Here is a 21,861-nt window from a genome sequence, read left to right as displayed (position 1 = left end):
TCAGTTGCCTCACTAGAGAAAAAGGGAGGCATTCACCATGACTGTTTCTGAAGAATAAATTATAAACCTGCAGGAGAAAAGATGGTAGAAAGTTAGAGATGTCACAGTGAGGTCTGAAGAGGAGAAATGACTGAGAAAGGAAAAACTTCTGCAGTCATGCACCAGGAGAGGTGAACCATGAGATGCACAGAGCCTTTTCCTCTGCTTTGTGATTTTAATTAGCATTTGCTTGCACAGATTATGACTTTTTCTTTTCTGTCTCCATACTTTTGAATGATGCTGTTATGACTTTTTGTAGGACAGATTGCACTGAATCAGGAGTGGTCCAGATACAGCAGAGTGTGGGCAGGAAAGTTTTGCCTTGAAGTAATCCCGTGCCTGCACAGGGCTTGGGAGGATTTACAAATTGCACAGCTGCCGAGAGTTATGGGTATTTGTTACCCACAGTATCCTGACCATGTAAAACCTAATTCTTCTGGCCATTAGGGGTTGCCAAGAGGGAAATGGCTTGATAATTAGACTTGAAAGTGATGAATGAACGTGGGTCTGTGTAAATGCAGCACAGACAGTCTGTTTGCTGAACTTCAGAAATCTCCGTGCTTTGGAAATGGGACATTGTTTATATAAGGAGGATTTTTAGGATTTTTCGGCAAGTCACATCCTTTTCTTGTTTTTCAGAAGTAAAGCATTTCCCCTTTAACTGCAAATCTCTGTAACATGGGATGGGAAATGCTGTAGACTGCTGTAAAAGACACTGATAAATTCTATTTTCCAAGGGCAAGAAGAAAAAAAAGACAGACAAGGGACAAAATCGTTACCTTGCATTTGACTCGTAGAGGCCAGAAGTTGGTAACCTTTTCAGAATGAGGATAGAGGTGGCAAAGTGAAGGGACTTTGGTACCAATTCCCTGAAATCACAATGTGATGATGGGTTTTTTTTTGGTAAAATGTGTTACCCTGTATGCTGGGGGGAGGATAGATAGGTTCCTAAGCCACAATTTAAAGTAGTCAGAACCACTGAAAGATACTGTTTTCACTTTAGGTATTAAAATCTTGCAGCCTCAAGTTTTGAGTCTTTTGGACTTTTAGAAGAACCTGTGAGGAACAGCAGCTTCTCTTTTGTAATGTGCCACCTTTGCCTTAAACAGGAGTAGTGATAAATCTTTTTTTTAAACCAAGATATCTTTCTGGGATATTTTAGCTCATATTTATTTATTGTCTACATTTGAGTTTGTCGTTGTATTTTAGTCCCTGTGCAAATTCCCTGGTGCAATGGGCAATTCTGTCATTGAAGTTCAGTGTGTTGCATCCAGTAAAGAAACCCACTGGATTCTGTGGGGATAAAGCAAAAAGAGAGAGGTTCATGGCAGAAATCCACCTTGCACAGGGTAAATTAGCAGTACTGAAGCTGGAGAAAGTATTGTCCCACTAATATTTTTTCATGCAAAGACAAAAGAGCATGAACAAAGTATATCTGGAAGAAATGGAGTTTCCCCCTGCCATGATTGTTGTGAGGGATCTGGTTCTTGTTCAGCTCATACAAAGAACTTTCTGTTTCTGGCCTCTGTTGGCACTGGTGTCCCTGAATTGGGGGATTCCCTGCAATATCTGAGCTGTGTTTGCACATGATGGAGAATTAAGGCATTCAAAACTTCTGTGGCTGCTGTATGAGTTCTTTAAAGTTTTGGAATTTGGTATCCATACGAATATTGTCTGGAGAAAAAGGTTGGATACCTAGTGCCAGCTTTTTATTTTAGGCCTAGCAAGGAGTGGTGAAAGAGAAAAGTTTTGAAACAATTTTATTGTACTTTAGAGCTTTGCAATTGGTTTTGGAAAAGCAATTTTAACTAATAGCGTTACCCATAGTTTGTGTGTGTGTACAGTAAATGTCTGCAGTCCCTTTAAATTAAAAATAAACTTGTCAATGCATTTGGCTATCAAGAACCCTTTATCACAACATGGTTTTGAATCTGTGTTTCTCCCTTTTTGTTTACAAACCCCAATAATTTGTTAACTTCCCAGCCTGCATTATAATGCAGGTATTTGAAGTTAATAGAGACTTTCATTGACATCAGTGAAAGCAGGACTGGATCCATAAACCCTTTTCCTGAAGTCATCATTTTAATGATATGCAGGAGGAACATAATTGTAACTAAAATTTATAAACATATGTATAATAATTATACATTAATATAATGAAATTAAATCCAGTCTAGTTTGTTATTTCTGTGTCTAAAATACAACTTAAACTGTGCTTGCTTGCCTGGTAGACATGATTGATTACAGGTTTAAACTTGATTTACTTCCAGGAATGCACAGAGGAGAAATGCTGAGAAAAACAGAACAAAAGGAAGTGGGAAGTTTACTGTGCATAGGTGTTTGCTTGGTTTGGGTTGTTTTTTAATATTGTTTCACTGCTTGTTTTTAAGGCAACATCAGTGTTAGCAGAATAGGAGAACTCATGATGTTAGCATCCTTCCTGTGCCAGCCAGACAGTGCCAGGGCCAGCTGGAAGTGTGGGCTAATGCCAGTCTTTCATGGACCTGCATCTGGAATTAGCTGCAAGCAGATGGAAATGGGTGATGGATCACCACTTAGGCACTCAAGCATTTGTAGATGTGCTTGGGGAAAGCCCTCTGGAAGAAAGCCTGATGATACCAAACCTACCTCAAACTGGCTCCTTTCCTCTTTTTCGCTACTTTCATCATTTCATTTTTCTGGGCCTACTTCATTAACTTTTGGAAGCTGCAATAATGACAAATGTAGATGAGTGGAAGAGGCTGCTTACACAACCGTGAAGGATAATTAGGATGTGTCTGCAGCTGTCTGCAGGCCATTTGTTTCAAAGTCACCTGCTGAGAGCTGAGCACTATTTCCTGTTTTCACAAAGCTCATCATCTTTTTAGGAAAGCTTGCTTGCAAGCTGGAGACCACTCAAGGAGTACTTGGAGTTCTTTTATTTTTCTGTGCACTTCTAATGCCTGGAAACCAAATCACAGGAATGGTATTTAATCAGGGAATTGACAGTTGGCAAAACATCATTTTGGCATGGACGTGACCATGAAGATAAATATTCTACCCAGACTGAATTTCACAGACTTTGCCTAGGTTTCCTCTGGATATTTTCCTTCTGAAGTACTTGAATTTTGTGCTTGAGAAAACAGAGAAGATATGAAACAATGTAGTGGGTAATAGTTGATACAGGTGTGTACAGAATCAAACAGCATTTAATTGTGGGATGCTGATGGAGGGCAGGGTTTAGCATCATCCTCTTGCAGGGTTTTCCTGATCACACAGATTCCTTACCATGGGGAATGTTTCTTGTCTGAGCACTGAAGGTGCTTTGTACTAGTGTGTTTTGGGGTTTGTTTTTTTCCAGTGAATAGTGAAGCTGTAAGTGATAATATTAAAGATATGCATGCTGTATGCTATTCTTCAGCTTTTTAGCAACATCCAAGCCTGTAGTTTCTGTAGGGATCTGAATAATGGTCATTGAAGTTGTACCATTCAGAGAAGTAAATTTGGCCCAGTGTTTTAATATTGGACAAGACTGCTTTTCCTGACTGGTATGGCAGTGTCCATTCTGCTGGACAAAATGACCCAGTGATGGAACTATTGGACAAAATTTGATATCTGGGACCATGCTGCAGTTACTGTCTTTCTGGTAACGCTATTGCAGTAGGTAATTTTTTATTTTTCCCATTCTGAGAGAAAACCTTAACTTGCCAAAGCCATAATTCACCCAAGTTCACGAGGGAGAGCAATAAAGGAGCGCGACAGTTAATTAGGATCGCGGCAGCCGGATGGAAAAGCTGGGCTTGGCAGGTGCTCCTTGCTGACAGGTTCCCCTGCAGAACCCCAGCACAAGTGTCAGACTCAATGAAAATCCTACAGGCTGCACGAGGGAGGTGGCTCTGTGCATTTCAGGAACCTTTTACCTCCCTCCTTCACGTCCTGCCAGGACCCTCTATTTCAACCTGTTCAAATGTTTTTGATGCTGAGTGTTCTGTCGTGTCAATGAGTTTTACGTTTGTTTTGATATGAAATTGTTTCCAGAGGTTTCAGTGAAAGGGTTATTTGAGATGATACCACATCCACAAGTATTCTTGTCACAAAACCTGCATTATAGATTTCAGGTATGTGGAGATTAATCTCTCTGCAGTAATTTATCCTGGATACTTCGAAGTCTGCCTCTGACCTGAGAGCTCTGCTTGAGGTAGAGTCAGCTGCGCAGGAGAGGGGTCCTCCCAGACTTCCTCCTCCTTTTGCAGCCTCACAGTTGCTGTGATGTTAACAGCTCTCAAAATGTTATTGTATCAAGATTTCCTGCATTTCCACATCTACAGTTTAGCAGTGTAATTACATTAAGGTCCTGATTCCAAAGCCAAGGTGTTCTGACAGGCTTCAGTGCCATTGAAGTCAGTGGTGGAATGGAGAGTCACTGGTTCTCCTTTATGAGATTTAAGTGGTGGTGCAGCCTTAAATACATTTTTCACTGGAAATGACATCTGGTGTTGGAAAGCCAGTGAAATGAGTATTTTTTCAGAAGGGCTCTAGATGGTCAGATGATGCAAATGTATGTTTGCTTTAGCTCGTATTGGTGATGCTTACCAAATTTCATCGTGGGGTGAAACCACAGTGACTGCATTCTCAGACTCTTTTCAGTTTTCAAATATTAAAAAATCTGTTAGAAAAAGGATGGGGGGTACAAAAGGAAATTAAATAAGTAAAAATGTACAAAACAAGAAGTTGCTGTCAAAAAAAATACTTATAGCAGGAAGGCTAACAGATTTAAATGTGATTTCATACATCTGGCTATGTCTGGAAACAAAATCTACTTGGCTTGAAGATGTGTATAAGCTAGTGAACTGTCTGTACTCCTTGGTGCAGTGATAGGATCGGGCTGTGGTTGCTTTTATATTCCCTGGAAGAAGTATGAGAGTGGTTTAAGGTGTCCAAGGGGAAATTTCAGTGCCCACTGATACATGAATCCAGCTGGCTTGAACAGTCATTGGATAAGGCCAGAGGAGATAGAAATAAAAGCTGTGGAGAGTTCTCTCCTGCTATATTGATTTTGGAGCCGATGCTCCTCATCTCTGGTTCATCAGACAAAGGCAGAATTAATTTGGTAAACTGTAAAATACATGGTTTATTCTGCCAGAATGTGTATTGGGAACACCTTTAGCTGAAGTAAAATACCAAGAACAGGTTTGTCTTTCATATTCACTGTGGATTGTCTTACCTGACAGGCTTCAGGAATCTTCTCTGGTGGCGAAGCTGAGTGCCTGTGCAGGAATGCACATATGCTTCGTCTGAGACTGGTGGGACACTTGCAGGATTAACTGGAATATCACATAGAGGAGGATTTCTGTAATGACCTTCTCAACCTTTAAAAACTTCATTGAGGATTGTAAATAAAGTGGAGCTGGCAAAAAAAATTACAACAACACATAGCCTAATGTATTTCATTAGAGCAGCACCAACGGTTGCCTGAAATTCTCAGGCAGGCTCCTCTTTGCTCCCAGGTTTTTTATTTGGAAGGTGTTTCTGGTTGGGGCAGGGCTCCTGTGTGCACAGAGCCATGCGCACACATGGCCCTACATGGATTATGTGAGAGGCTTAGCTCTGGCTGCCTGGATTTGCAGGCAGCGTGTTGACAGGAAATTAGTTTGTACCAGGACGTGCCTTTGGAGGACCATTTCCAGGCAGTTGTGAGATGACATCAACGTGTGGAGGTCAGGGGGAGGCGGGGGTGTTGGGGCCAAGGCAACCCTTTGGCTGGAAGTTGGTTTTGGCAGTGCCTCCGTGGGACTGGAGGGTTAATCGTGGTTTGTTTCTCTGGCTGCTGTTTGTGTCAAAACTCTGAGCAGCCCTAAGGAACGTTGCCTGTGTTAATTTGGAAGCCTTGCTGGGAAGCCATGGGAAAATGGAAAATGGCATCCTCGTGTGTCACCCCTGGCATGGACAGCTTGGGCAGCACCGGAGTTCTGGGAACACACCGTGGCTCTGAGGCAGCTCCCAGCAGCTGGGAAGAGATCTCTCCCTGGGCCTGCCTGGCATTTTTATAGGGTGTCCTGTTCAGCCAAAAGCTGATTTATTGTAGGCTGTGCTAAAACAGTGCAGCGTGTGATAGCTTAGTGAACTTAGTGTGTAAATAAAAGCACTGATGTTAGAAATCTGTGGTGTCACAGGACCCAGGCACTTCTTCACTTGATACTGGTTTTGCTGTGGATGTTTTTTGCAAGCATAAAATAGTTTACTTCACTTTTAAGAGATAATAATAAAGCCCCCAATAATGTCCTAGAAGCCCTGCTATTGTTTGAGCTGTATTATACCATCAGTGATTCCCTAACTGCAGTTTTCGGATGATGACCTATTTGCATGGAAGTCTTTGCAATGTGCACTCCTCTGTGGGGATTTGCCTCAGAAGAAACACTTCTTTAATGGGTTGAGGATTTTGTTTTTAGGTTTTTTTAATTATATTTTAAGTCTGAAGCTTGTAAGATAAATGTTTATATTGGGGAAAGATGTAATATCCGTTCTAGTCACCTCTCTCTAAATATTTCTTCTAAATTTTTTAAGGAAACAAAGAAAAGTTTAGCATCTCCTCCAAAGTCTTTTAGCTTCAGATCATCTCATATAACATTAACATTTTTGTCCCAGTTTAACAGTTATTTTTTCCTTTGCTTAGCATTTTCTTTTGCTCAGTCTGTTTGGTATAAAGTGGAGTAAAACTGAAACTCAAGCAAGATGGGAGGCCTGAATCCCTGCTGAGACTAGCTAATATTACAAAGTTGATTTTAATTTCCTTTAAGCTGTGTGTCTTTCCAAAAGCATTTGCTCTCCATGTCCAACACCTGAAGTGTTTTATCACACTCAGCTGTCTATAAGTCAATGGGACTCTGACCCATGGGTACTTTAGAAATCCTCAAATATGGCTTGGGAATTTCCAGTGTGGCTGCAGAAACCCCAAAAACTGACAACCAGGTAACCCAAGTCCCTTCTCTAATATTTCTTAGCAACCTAAATATTTTACTTTCTTAGCCAACATTTGTTATAGCTTCTTAAAGATGTTTTCCAGACTGGGTGTGATAAGTTCACTGTTTTGCTGTGGAAAATTGCAGAACCAGTTGTAAGGTAGGAAAATTAGGAGATTTATTTGGGGCTGGATGGAGCCATTGCTTTGGCTCTGGGACATCACTGTGCTCACAGGTATGCTGGTGGTGGGTTGCAGTGCTGCAGCAATATATGTGTTTATAAGTGTACAACTGTATTTGTGCACTCTCTGTCTGATGGAAATTATTGGAGCACTTACATTTTAGTATAAGATTGAAGGGGAAAATAAATATTATGAAGAATTAAGGCAAAAAGGTGCATGCCTGTAGATAGGGAAGAATAATCTATCTTTTCCTTTCTCCTATTTCTAGGAAGGGAAAGATAATGCTGTTTTTTTTCCTGTAAATCAGCTCTTCAGGTGCTGGGAATGTAGCAGACCGTGTCTTGGCTCAGTTGCTGACGGAAATGGATGGGATAGAGCAGCTGAAGGATGTGACAATTCTGGCAGCTACGAACAGACCGGACATGATAGACAAGGTACAAATAGATGCACTGTCTATATCCTGTTCCTCTTGAAAAGACCAGATTTTGGTATGATTCCATCCTCTTTTGCTCTCCAAACTGTTGTCTGATCAATTTAATGAAGTAGAGTAGCAGTTTGGAAATGAAGACAAGGCAGAGAAATGGTTCACGTCCCTCACTTTTTTCCCCCACTCTACAGAATTTTTAACAGAAAAAAAGTTTTATGGTAGCCTTAAATATTTGTTTTTGAAGAAGTTTTCCTTAAGTCAAGCTCATTGAACTTGTGCTGCAACATTTCTGTCAAACTGCTGCTGTGGTTTTTACTTCTGTTGTGTTTGTTTATGCAGGAGTTTGCTGGAGTTTGTTGGTTTCATTAGTTACTTCCTTTCAAGGATTAAGTGTCTCAGCAATTCAGTTTCCAACTGTAAACAGGGAAATTTCTCCTCAAATCCCAGGGCAGCTCTGCTGGTGTGACAAGAACATTTCAAGTTTGTAAAATCCGGAGGGTTGTAACACTTACTGCAGAAAATCTCCAGCACAGACCCAACACAGCAGCCCTCTAGAAAATCCACTTCAAAACCATTTACCACTGCTGTGTCTTGTCACAGTTAAGTGCAGGAGATGGATCAGTCTGAAGTGATTTCCTTTAAGATATGATTTGTAGTGTTGGTAAGGCTCTTTATTCCACAGCTTTTTGCCTTCACAACATTAATGAATTCAATAATACATGAATGAATTAAGTTTTCATTATATTTTTAGAGTTTCTTATAAGTTTCTTAAATACTTCTTACATTCTAAGCTGTTTTTGGAATAGGCTTTTCTGTTTGTCTTGGAGCATTCAGAGATAAAATACATATGAAATGTGTATGTTTAAAGTATGGTTTGTATGCACATTGAGTCTTGAGAAAAAAACTTTGCATTTTGGCTCCTTCCCTTTTGACCTGAAGGAAGCCACACAGCTGATGGAGACCTGACCAAGGCTTCCTCAGAGCTTGTGCATTTATCTGTGAGCCTGCCATGGCAAAGCAGAGCTAGAAAAGGGTTTTCAGTAAAGATAATGAAACTCATCAGTGAAAAGTGTGCTTGTGCAAGATTGAAACTTTCAAGATTTCACTTTTGTCAAATTGATTTGGGGTTTTTTGGTGACTGTTCTTTGGGGTAAGACTAAGCTGAATTTGAAAACATTCTGATTGTTGAACAGCAAAGAAATTTCATTTGGAGTCAGTTCAACATTCTACTGTGTTGTCTCCATCACCACCTGGGAATTGAGTTCTCTGTCATTCTCCCTTTTGCTGGATTCCTCCTGGACACACAGTGAATGCTGCTTTCTCATATCTGAGGTTTTATTTAAAACACTGGCAATATTGGAACAGAGCTACCATGAGTTAAGGGTGCCATGCTGCAATAACAGAGGACCTGAGGATAGAACCTAAGTTACTGTATACTGTACCTACATGACTCTAGATGGAAATCCAGACCTCTTAGACTGGGAATGAAAGTTTTCATTTTGATATTCTGCATAGAAATGTGATGTCTTCTGTACATATGATTTTTATGGTAGGGGTGAAGTTTTAAGAATGAACAACACAGTTTTGTTATCCAGACCAGAGAGGCTGTACCAGGCCAGTCTTCTCCTGGGTCCATGCAATATTTGCAATGCTTGAGTTATATTTTTTCCTTTCCCTGAATAAAGAAGATGGCACCAAAAAGCATTTGTACTTCACTAATGGGAAATGGGGAAGTGGGGGCTTTTAGTTTACTCTGTAATTGGTGATCCCTTTGAGAAGGTAAGAATTTATTAAATTAGTATTTCATATGGAAATAGTTATGTATGACAACAAGTGAGTGTCCTGTTTTCATAGGTATGTATGGTGATTATACAGTAATCTTTTAAGGTATGACTTTGGCATATGGTACAAAAGTGCAATGCAGTTTCTGTTCTCTACTTCCAAGGACTGGGAAAATGTCTGAAATATGCTTTTGTGACTATTCTTCAGCTTTTCAAAGCAAGAAATGCTTGAGGAACGTATATTTTCTAAGGTTTCTATGCCTGCAAAATTAGTAACAATCCATCTAGCATTTTAATTTATGTGGCTCCTGCTTAACTGACAGTGATGTGATGATTAATCTCTTGTAATTTGCAAACAGCACGTGGGGATATCAAATGTAAGGGTATTCCCCAGTGCCTAGTGCAGACTTCATTATCCCTGCAAACTCCACAGCACGTTGCTTTCGGAGAGTGAATAGATTTGAGTCAGACTTTTTACAAAGTTATGTGCTATGGGAAACTTGTTTGGACTCGTCACAGATGCCTATTAATAACATTTCTCTAAGATGTCATGATTGTATTGAAATATTATTCCATCTTAAAGTTGTGTCTCATGTTTGTGTCTCAGCTATTTTGCATCTCATTCATGTGATGCTGGAGAGACTTTGGAATAGTTTCTGCTTTCTGTAAGAATACAAATGCAGCACGTACTGTTTTCAGCCATGTATGGTACAGAAAGTGATTTCTCTTGGAAGGGAAATATTCTGGAACAAGATGTTCTGAACATTCTTTGAAAGTGATACAGAAACAAAACACTGTGAGTCAGTAATAATAGTAAAATCTTTCCTTTTCTTCTTCATTCTATAAGCAGAATTGATGAGCAATAACTGGAAAAACTGCCTTTTGGTTTTGGTGACTTACCCACTCAGGAGTGATTTTTCATGCCTAAAATATGTAGCAGTAACTTTATGGAGCTGCTTATGATTCAAAGCCTGTTTGTATTTTCCTATGCATCAGTTGCCCTAATGAGAGATCACTCATCCCCACATAAAATTTTTTGAACCCCGTGTATAAATCGCTCAGTTTGAAATAAAATGTTCTGTCCAGATATACACATGGACAAGTTTTCAGGTGTGCTGTGACAGATTTCCTTGGAGGAAAACCTAGACCAACTCATCAGGATTTGTGTGCCCTGTTTTTCCTTTTTTCAGTGGAACCTGTTTTCCTGGTCCTTTCATTCTGGGCTTACTTCCAGTGTGAGCAGGGTGAATTGGTATCACTACCTACCCATGCAGATATCTCTTTTTACTCCTCTTAAGCAACATTTCAAACTCCATTAGCAAGGATACATAGGGGAAGAAAGAGAGGTTGTCATATCCCCAGGGACCTCGGTGAATGTTTTAGCCAGGAAGCAATATGCTCGTTGCTGCATTGGATGGTTTTCCCTCCTGCTGGGTCAAATTTGAATGTCAAACACTTTAGCTGTGATGTAAAACACAAGGTGCTGAGTGAAGGGATGGTCTGTGGTACAGGATGACATCCTGGTGCTCCTGACAGCTTCACTTCTCCTTATCTTGGGGTGCAGAAAAGATGTATCCTCAAATATGCTATTTGCATAAGAATGACAGGATGTGATAGGACAAATGAAGATTAATGAGAAGCTGTGCTGTCAGCATTGCCCATTGTCTCCAGATTGATGATGGTCTGGATTTTGTCTGCATTCATGGGCTTCAGTGTAATTTAAACTGGAAGCTGTCCTGGTACCAGAATACTGAAGAGCTGAACCTTTACAAATGCTTTGTTAGCACAGGAGGGCAGTGCTGGCTCCCCATTTCCAGCCATCCTGCTTGTTGCTATAAAAACATGTATTTTGCATATTGTGCCAGTGTAGGGGATTTTTCTGGCCTTCTTTTGCATGTTTATTTTGCTTTTAAAAAACTTCCTGCTCCCTAGTCTTCCTCCTCACTTTTTGTCTTTCCATCACCTCAAAGTTTTGCTACTCCTTTTGTAAGCTTTGTTGACTTCATTCTGTTAACCACTGGCTTTGAATTCCTCTTATTTAGTTTAAGAGTCGTGGATAACACTGAGTTTTCTGTTCTGGTTGCATAAGCAAAATAAAACAGAGTTGCAGCTGATATTCTTCCTAGCAACTGCCAAGCATGAGGAAAGGGAATAAAACTCCCTTCCCCCATGCTTGAGTTGGGTTTGGAGGAGTCTTCTGGGCAGAGAAATCAAGCAGAGGTTTATCAAATTGATCTGCCCCTCAAAACGTTGATTACTATGTAGTTATGGGACAATCTTAATTTAAAATGGCTTGTTTTGATGAAAATAAAAAAAAATGTGTGATAGAACCATTTGGCAGAATCAGTAAAGAAATTATAATTTCTTGCCTGCAGCAAAAATGAATAATCTTTCCTCTTTAAAAACATCAAAGTTGAGTCTTTCTGAAGGCTCATGGAAGAAATTCAAATATTTCAGTTTGCAGTTTTACAGGTTAAAAGGAATAGGAAAGAATTTTGCCCATTTATTTGTTATTGTCTGAAGATGTGTATGTGCTGTTACAAAGCAGGTGATGCAGTGGCACAATCTTACCTCAGTACCACGTAATATATTCTCCTGTTTACATACTTGACTATTTGGGATTTCTCTTTTGCCCACATACATCTCACTAAAGGTTATTCCTGTGATACAACTCTGACTTGGTAGGGTTTCAGTTTTCCCAAGTGTTGTACAGGATTGTTGAGTTAGAAGCCACATAATCCATCATGTGTCTTGCAATGGTAGGGAATGAGCAGAGTAAGGAAAGGGGAATAAGTCTCTTGATGCCATTTCTCAGCAGTGCAAATCTCATCCAGATTTTGAGGACAGGGGATCCAAAACTTGGATGCTTTTTAGAAGGAAATGGTGCAGGAACATTTAACTTTCCCACCTCTTGTATTCTTGTGATGCAGTATTTCAGAGTAGAATTCAAAGTGTGGGAATGCAATCACCATGTCTCTACACAATACTGGACCATTAATTATTACTTTTTTTACTTTAAATGCTGAAATGCCTCTCTGCTTGTCAAAGGACACTCCTCATATTCTTGTAAAGCCCTGGGATTAAAAACAGAGAGTGGTATTTTGTGGGTCTCCTTTTCAGTCAGCCAGCACCTAGAGCACTTACATCATCTTGCCCAGGTGCAAGTATGGCTCTTTGAAATAACAGAAGATGTGGGATTTCTTTTGAAGACAGGATTGTTCTGGAGCATATAATAAATTTTCAGAAAATGAAGCTTTAGGGGAAAAATGATATCAAACTACATGACATTGAAAAGAGGATCTGATATTCTGAAATATTTTCACAATTTTGGCACCATCACATTTTCCATCAATTGGTTTTCTCTGGTATGTGTTTGAGTTTTTCCTCTTAATTTTCTTAAACCTGCAACTTTGACTGGGGCAAAGAGGTGCTCTGGAAAGTTTCTCAGAGGTTCAACTTATGCCTTTATTAATATCAGATTTTTACAGCTTAGTGTGATTAGAAGCTTGTTGCATCTATTAAAAAAGAAAAAGGAAAATAATAAAGTGAAATTATTGAAAAGTTTTTACATGTTCTTTTCACCTGCCAAACTGAAATGACTGAATGGACACAGCTGATGTGCAGTGCTGTTTACTGGCTGAAATTTTCAGGGGGCTGAGACCTCCAGGCTTTGAGGCTGGATTGCATAATGGATCCATGATCCCTAAAGATCCTGACCACTCTTAGAATGCAGAGGTAGTTTTGGATGTATGTTTGTATCTCTTTAAGTCAAGAACTGGATTTTAAGGTTCACGTGAATCTCCCTATCTTCCTTCCCTTTCCCCCCTCTCCTCCTTCCTCACAGATGAAAACTTTGTTTTCTCATGAGCACAGCAAATAAAATATTTCCAGGTGTGCAAAAGTGATTTTTGTTTCCAACTATTCGATTGTCAGAGTGTGGAGGGCTGAGTAGTAAATCAGCCTTAAGGCTGCTATGGTTTTAAAAAACAAAATCTTAGTGGTGACAGCTGAAGAGCACAGTGACTTTTTCACTTAAGATTTATTACTTGCCTGAAAAGAAAGGTTGGAGGGAAAACTTGCTGGGCTGCATATTTTCTCCTTTAGCAGATATTCTATAGGGCCAGGACAAGTTGGTTTTATTTTGTCTGTGAAAACATACATTTGAACAGTGTATGTAAAAATATAATAGTTTTACTTCAAATAGAACAGAAAAGTCAATACACCCTTCTCTTGTTGTTTATAGTGGAAAGCATTCCTTGCATTGGCTCAGTCATGTGCTTTAGCATCACTTAGACTTTTATAAACTTCCCTGCAGCACATGCCAGAAAATTTACTTCAAGGTATCAATGTGTATTTATTTCATTCTGGAGATGGAAGGTAAAGGCCATGGGCCAAAGTTTGTTCTTCTTCAGACCTCCTTCCTAGAGGTCACAGAGTCCAGCTAAGGTACACAGGGTGCTGGCAAGCCTCTGGAAACAGTGGGAACTTGGAAAGGCTCTGGGGTTCATGTCCATTGTATAAATGCTATCCTGGTTCAATGTGTCTGTAACTATGATACCAGGTGTGGTTTTGGAGGTTTGTGATTGTTTTTTGTTTTGTTACTTTTGTGGGGAGGGGCGGGGGGGGGGGTTAACAGTGACATGGAAATGATCCTGTATTTCTAAGATAACATGGGAACATCTGGGGTTAAAATGAATAATGCCTCTAAAAATGAGGGGCATGTAAGCAGTACACATAGACTGACTGTAAATTCCTCGGTGTTGGGTTAGGTCAAGTCTATTCTTCATGTAGATTTAGTGACAAAGCAAAAAACTTTATCTAGAGATGTAACACTAATTTTGTGACTAAGTGTAAAGTACAGCAAAGTGCAGAGAAGCAAAATGCAGCAAGGCATATTCCATAGTCAGTGTGCTGGATGGTATGAGTATTGGTTATATTTAATTCACTTCATTAGGGTAGTGGTAATAGTTAAAGGACAGGCATTCCAAACAACCTTGGGTTTTAAATATTTATGGGAGTGACTCTGGAAGGGATGTAAGTGTCATACTGAGAGCTGCAGAAGTTCGAGGAAGGGCTGCAGTTATGGCACTTGGGCTGTAGCCACAGGCACATTTAGAGCTTGCTTTGCACTTGGTCTTCTGCCCAGCTTTCCTCTTTGTGGATTCAAAATGCACACTGTTTGTCCAGCTTTTTGTGTATGCCATATTAAAATAGCATTATAGAGGATGTTGTGTTTGTCAAGCACTCATGAGTTAAGAACTGGCTATGATCTTCATTCATTCATCTGTGTGTGCATCATAATGCAGTCTCTATTTACATTAATTAAAGATTATGCACAATTAATTAAATTGCATTCATTTAGAAAACTTTTTTTGCAAGTCATTATGATTACCTCTAATTACCTTAATAGATTTCCTTGCTTTTGGCAGCTCTGATTAATGCTGTTTAAAATCAGGTGAACCATCACTAGTTTCTGAAGGGGATTTATCAGGTTGCATAGTTTTGTGTCATACTGAGATCTTTGTGGTTATCAGCAGTACAGGATCCTCTGGGTCTGCTACAGAAAACTTGTTTGCTTAAAATAGGTGATAAATTGACAACATTAAGCTCCTTTGCTGGTTTTTTGGGGACTTTTGCCTGTTACCCAGGGTATTTTCTGAGAACAAAGAGTGCTTTTGCCCCAGTGTCCAGACTCTTGGTTTTCAGTGTGTTCTCTCTTCATATCAGGCTTTTCATTTGGGTGTCCTCTTTCTGCTTTTGCTTGACTATATTCAAACAACTCCAATAAGGGCAGAAGTTGCTTCACTGCTGTAATTTTGGGAGCCAAAATCCAACATGGGCTGCAGACTCTTTGAGCCTTGGTGGGATCAGTGTTTGAGCGGGCAAAATTTGGAAAATGTATCTACAAAATGTCAAGAAGCCTTGCAAAGCCTTTTCAAATTGAGATGTTTCAAGTCCTCAGTAATGTGGTCAGGTCTCAAGACCTCTCTCCAAAGGTTAGGGTGGAAGAGTTTTATTTTTATTAATTTTTAAGAACTGTAAATAAAGCGACATTTTTCCTGGTCTCCTTCTCATGCAACAGCTGAAATGTTTTGACTGGAGCATTACAAAACAAATCAGTCTAAGGCAGCCAGCCAGCTTGGAAAGGACAAGAAGGTCAAAGCTCGGAATAGCATAAGCTACTAAATGGATTATTTTATAATATAAAATGTTGAGTGACTTCTATATTAACTGTTGATAGTTATCTCTCCCCTAATAGGGTAGAGAGCTGTTCCAGTAAAAAGGGAGGTCATGGTGAAATGGAAGGCCCAGCTTTATACAGGTCACTGGTTTAGTGTCAGTCAGAACCAAGGGCAGCTTGAGAGGATGAGATGACCATTGCCACTATTTGGTTGCACCCTTAAAGATTGTGACCTTTTCACTTCTCATTTCAGGTTTAGGAAACCTTTGAACCTCACAGCTTTATAATGAGAAAGCTGAAATACAGTCAAGCTCTTCACATCAGTGCAAAGCTAGGGCTCACCATGTCCCTTTGAGATGTTAACATCTCCTATGAGCAATGCAAACTTGGTGGATGACTGCTAAATCACTGGATATCTCAGAGTTGGATAGGATATACATAATAACAAAATTTTGTGTGTGTTTTAGGCTGTGTGTGATTCAGTGTATAGGCAACTGTAAGAGTTGACTCAGACTCAGGTTAGTTTGTGATATTTTTTGGGATAACCTAGAAAAAAGTGTAAATGACAAGGTGATTGAGATCAAAGGGTCTGAAAGTTAAATGGGTATTTTGATTGAGTGGTGCCAGGCAGGACTCAGCAGTTCTGGAAATCTGAAGTGACTGTTTCTTTTGGGGTTATACATTATATATTCTTACCTAGTTCAGGAATTTGATTAAAGAGGATGTGGTCACTTCTTCCTTTGTTTTAAATGTAATGGTATTCCCTCCATGGCAAATTAAGTTTTCTGGTACAGAGGAGCATAAACCAGGTATTTGTGCTTTGAGCACACTTTACAACAATACTTTGATTGCTGTCTACAGCATCTTCCTGAAGTACTGTTTCCAGTCAAGTGCTGGAAAAGATAAATTTTTTTGGGAGTGTTGATCATTTGATATTGTTCCATGCAGAATGAAAGGACAGTCAGCTATTCCTAAACAGAAACTGGTTTATGCCTTTGATCATCCTTGTTGCCCTCCTCTGAACCTCTTCCAGATCTATTACATCCTTTTGGACAGAAAGGGACCAAAGTTCACCATGGGTTTGTGTGGGTGGACAATGATGTTTTCTGGTTTGGTCTTTGTCCATTTATTAGCAGTTTTGAATTTTTAACACCAGAATTGCTTCTTTGACTTCTGTCAAGAACTGGAGTTTTCATCACTGTCTATTAAGACTTGAAGTGGTAATGATTCATCTCACGGCACATCCTGAACTTCCCATGTTCTGTGCTTTGCCTTTACATACATTAAACATTATCCAGTTGCTGTCTCCTGAGAGTCTTGGGCAGTTCTTTACCATCCCTGTTACTTTGAATAACTCTATCATTAGAAATTAGGGCTCCCATATGACATAATTTCTCTGGTATTAAACCTCATAAAGGAGGAGTAAATTTTATATAGAAAAAATAGATGGAGATGAAGGGGTCTGTGTTGTGTTGCAATAGAGAGGTAGCAGGAAAGGCCTCTCCCCTGCCAGTGCATGCTGTTATCTACAGACAGATCCTGACAAGCACAGTTGGACTCTTACTGAAAACAGAGAAACAGAGGAATGAGAGATAAAGCATCACACAATATCATGAGCTTGAAGGAATTTGTATTCCTTTGCACTGTTTATTGGTTCTGGAAAGGAAAGGGAGAACAAGAACTGGCACTGTTTTTGGTGTAAGTTTGGGTGCAAAATAAGCAAGTAGAAGCAAAGCAAAAATTTTTAAAAAAAAATTCTTAAGGAGAATGATCATTCTAAAGGAAGTTTGTATAACAGCGTACCTTGATGTGTGGAGAGCCTAAGCCTTCCAATCTGTTTATAAAGAGGAAAACAGTGAAACAGGCAGTTATGGAGATTTACCAAGTGGTAGGAATAAAAGCAATCTGTAAGGAGGGCTGTGTCTTTACAGTAGGCAGCAATGCACAAGAGAAGTGCTGAGTGCCACTCCAGTCTGGGGGAAAACGCTCCTGAGAGTGGCACAGAAAATGGAGGGATCACAGCATTGGTTCTTGCAGGCAAGAGTGAGTCTTCTTCAGACTGCAGAGAGCTTAGCTGTGCTTCAGGAGTTGTTTTTCTTAGCAGTGAATGCTTTCTGCAGAAGTCACCAAGCGAGGAGAGGCAGTGTTAGCCAGTTTGCAAGGCAAGTCTTATTCCATTACTTAACAGGGAGGCACGTGAGCTATGTAAGCAAGAACACACGCCAGGGTGTGTGTGTTCATCAGTCAGCATGTGGGGTGTGTGTAATTGGCAAACACACACCTTGGAACATGTTCCTGCACCTATAAAATGGCCATTTATTTTAGTTTTATTAAGGAATATAAATACCCTCTGCTAGCTTACAAAATTCTCTTTTTTACGTATATAAAATTGAAACACTGTTCTTTCATGCATTTAATGTTGAAGTGTGTTAAAGTCTTTAAATACCTGTTTTAGTGCTTAAGTACTAGTTTGATCTGATGTATGAGATTCTCTGTTGTCTTCATGCACTAACAATTCCATTTGAGTGGGTGTGAGGAAATGTAACTTGACTTCATCCTAGATTTCCCCATTGATTCCTATTCCTTGTGCTCCTCTGAGCTTCCCCACCTGTACTTAGAAACAATACATTTCCCAGGGGATCTGCAGTGCAAACCTCATTTTTCACCCAGAAGGACAGGATTCAGAGGATATCACTCTTAAATGATGGTTTGATTCTGTGTACCAGCAGGGAGGGATTTTATGATGTTGCTCGAACCATCTGCCTGCTCTCCAGAAAAAAGTATTGTCAAGGGATGGAATAGTGCAAAGAATCAGTGACAGGGAAATAGGTTGTGCTCCTTGCTGCAGTTACAGCAGTGTACTGCCTATAAAAGACTGACACCTTCTTATTGAAGGTCTCTGTCTCCTCTGTGCATCATGAGCAAGAGTGATGGAAACAAAGTGAAAGAGCTGTAATTGCTGTAGGCACTGTAATTGAGGCATTAGGTGCAGTTCTGTCACTGTTTCTCCAGAAATTGCTGATTAACATTCACAGAGCTCAAAATTCTTCCCTCTGTGCAACCCCTCTGCCTGTGAAGGAATTTCAGAATTATGGCTGAAGGGGAAGTCTTGTGTTTCCTCTTTTTCTGGGTTACCTTGAGTTACTTTGCAGCAAACAGGGTAGAGAAAGGAAAGAAGCCACCACTGAAGGATTTAGATCATGTGCAAGACCATTTACTGGCTTTGTAGATAATAGGACTCTGTCCTGCCTTTGTTTTTCATGTGAAAACAGAGTATGTTTTACAGGAGATGCCACATCACAAATAAAGAAACTATTTAAGCAGACACATTTCCACAACAAAGGCATATTTTGACGTCATCTGCCAGCAATGCTGTGACAGAACATAAATAATGTAGGCCCTTGGAAAGGGAAAAATATTAATTGGAACCATTAACCTTCTGAGACAGAGAAGACATTTGGAAATAAATGATTTTAATTAGTACTGTTCTAAGAGAAGAAAAGTTGTGGTTTAATTCAGAATCGCCAGAATTTGTGTACCTGGCATGCCACCTAAAGTTTTGGGCTCTCAGAGAAATGCAAACTCATTATTCAAATGGCAGCCTGGTTTGTTTTGGTTTTTTGTTTTTCTTCTGTGGTAGGATTTCCATGGGTTTGCATTTTATTCATGTGGATCTTACTCATAAAAATAGTGATACAGAAGATCTTAACCTGGAACTCCTTCAGTCCATGCTCAAAACATTTTATTTTCCCATAAACTGAGGATTGCATTTCTTTCTGACACTGGAATAATTTATGGATATGCTTTACTGTATGGTTCAGTGTGGATTTGAATGTTTGCAGAATTTGAATTTTAGAAACTACAAATGGGTGACTAAAGTCAGTATCTGATTAGGTAGAAATACACCATGCATACAAACAGGGCTGAGACAATGCTTGTTTTGGCAATTCTGAACCCTTCGAGTTTTAACATTATCAGCTCATGTGATTATAACATATTTATATAATATAACTAAATAATTATTCTTATAATCACTTGTTTTTCTACTTTTCTCATATAATAATGGAGTGAAAGTACTAAGCTTTGCTGAAGGAAAAAATTAAGAAAAAGCTTGTGGGATATAAAAGTTCTCCCACCTCACCAGAGATGAGGGAGAGAGTAAAAATGAACCTGGTGCTTTCTCAGCCAGATGGTCCTGATGCCCTGGGCTGATAACTTCCTGCACATGGACAGGCTGCACAGACATCTTTTGTAGGTGCACCAGATAAAGCTGGTTTTGCCAGAAGAAATGTTCTTGTATGCAACATGAGAGTAAATCTTGCCGCTTCAATTTCACCTTTGAGCAGTAGTGATGTATCTAAATGTTGTCTTGTACTGATAAAAAACATTCTGGATTAGGAAAAAACCCATTTCACATCCTGTCCTCATCCACAGTGTGTTCTCTTCCAAAGGAGTGATTGGAGTAATTGTATTCACATCATTCAACCCTTCACCAAGTATATGCTGTCTTGAAAGAAACAAAACAACAAATGCCAGGGTCCTGAAAGTGAGTTTGCTTTCTTTTATGTATGTGTGTTTGTTTCATTGGGGTATGATGAAACAAAGACTTTTTATAATATCAAATATTTTTGTGGTAAGATGGGCTGTTGTGGTGTTCTCCCTTTTGGGACAATATAAAGGTAGTCTATTATTATTCTCTATTTTCCTTGGGTTTTTTAGTAGTTGCTTCAACCGTGATTCCCTTTTATCTAAGGAGCAGTTGTTGCACCTGATTCTCTGTTTCTTACTGTCACAATGGTCCTGGGCATTACATGATTTTATTTCAACAGTCATTCATGCACATGAAACTCTTAAATTTTCTGTGTCTCCTTATCTGAAAATTAGCTAAGGATGCCAAATATCTGGACACTTGGTCTAATTTTATTTCTTTAAACAAAGACACCTGTTATCTCTAGGTATCTAATTTCTTTGTTACCAAGAACTGGAAGAAGACACACTGAACACTTTGAAAGTTTTGTGCACGTTTTTAAATTACTCTTCAGCTTCCCAAAGCTTGGGATCAGCAGATGGCAGTCAAAGCAAAGTTCCATCTCTTAACTTGTGCAGAGATTTCCAAATCCTGTGCCTGTAGGAGAAAGTGGGAAGAGAGACTGTGGCAGAGTTGTGTCAGAAGAGATGTTCTTACAGATGTGTAAATAGATACAGGTTTGTCAGACCTTACAAAAGAGGAGCTTTGATTTCTGTCTGTCTGGGATTTGCAGAGGATGTTTGTTTCAGGTCTTTGGACTTGGGAAGCTCTTCAAAATTTTTTTTTAAAGCATCTGTGGATGTTTTGAAAAGAGCAAACTGCTGATTAGGTTGTCTCACTAGTGTTCTAGAGATCTGTCTATTTAAAAATATTTTCTTATTCAACATTGATTTTATACCTGGAGTGTGTGTCTCACTGTGGAGTATGTGTTTTTTATTAATCAGTTTCTTTTTTTTAACAACACCTTAAGTTTCTTTAATTCATAGTGGTTAATGCTTAAATGGAAAGATTTTTTTTTTAATACTTTCTATTTGTAGTTTAATTATTTCTTTGTGGAATATCAGTTAAGTGGCTGAAGATTGTTCAGTATTGTATGCTCTTTTTATTTACATTCTGTTTTAAATAATTGTGACATTTGCAAACCAGTACAGCTGTGCTCAAGTTGTCAATGGAGTAGTTTCCTAGAGGTGCACCTTTCATGTAACACAGTTATTTAAAAGTTTAGTTACTGAGAGCATGAGAACTGAAAGTATCTCATGCATTTTGAAGTATCATTAAGCATTTATTGTACTATTATTTTATTATATTTTCATTTTTTCACTTTACAGTGTCATTGAACTTTGAGCTTTTTTTTTTTTTTTTTTTTTTTTCATTTATTTTCCAAATTCTATCTTCTGTTTTCTCCTCTCTGCTATTAGGAGGGGAGAGGGAGAAAATCCCCCTAATGGAAAACAAGACAACAAAACAAAAAACTTTGTGGGAAAAATACTCACAGGTTTTATCATGAGTCAGTATTTTCAGTTCACACTTCAAATCTCCCTTTCCCCTGGAGGGATTAACACTGCCTATTAATTGAAGAGCACAGTTTATACTGAGCATTATTTAACATATACTGGTGGAATTACTGTACTTCCTGTTTTGTATTCACAATAATAGGTTTCTGAAGAGTTGCCTTTGTATAAATACCTCACTGACATTTTAGGCAAGTGCATTCATGTCTTGGAGTAAGCACGAAGGAGTAATGTGTTGGAACACTGCTAAAGAAGGAAATCTCTTTGTGTTTCA

General features: G+C 39.2%; 1 protein-coding gene across 4 annotated transcripts in view; it reads left to right on the top strand.

The window, feature by feature from the left end:
- AFG2A (AFG2 AAA ATPase homolog A) overlaps positions 1 to 21,861 on the top strand; it is a 157,000-nt gene that overhangs the window by 37,650 nt on the left and 97,489 nt on the right. For all 4 annotated transcript variants that reach the window (XR_013774280.1, XM_079305973.1, XM_079305972.1 and 1 more), the window contains exon 14: positions 7,467 to 7,593. Coding sequence is in view for 3 of the 4 variants with exons in the window: in XM_079305973.1 (XP_079162099.1) it covers positions 7,467 to 7,593 (127 nt within the window). In the remaining variant the exon portion in view is untranslated. The remainder of the gene's footprint in view (positions 1 to 7,466; positions 7,594 to 21,861) is intronic.

Source organism: Erithacus rubecula (assembly GCF_903797595.1).
Source record: "Erithacus rubecula genome assembly, chromosome: 5".
In the NCBI taxonomy this organism is placed as follows: domain Eukaryota; kingdom Metazoa; phylum Chordata; class Aves; order Passeriformes; family Muscicapidae; genus Erithacus; species Erithacus rubecula.
Note: the sequence above shows the minus strand (reverse complement) of the source record. Positions and strands in the feature narration are given on the sequence as shown.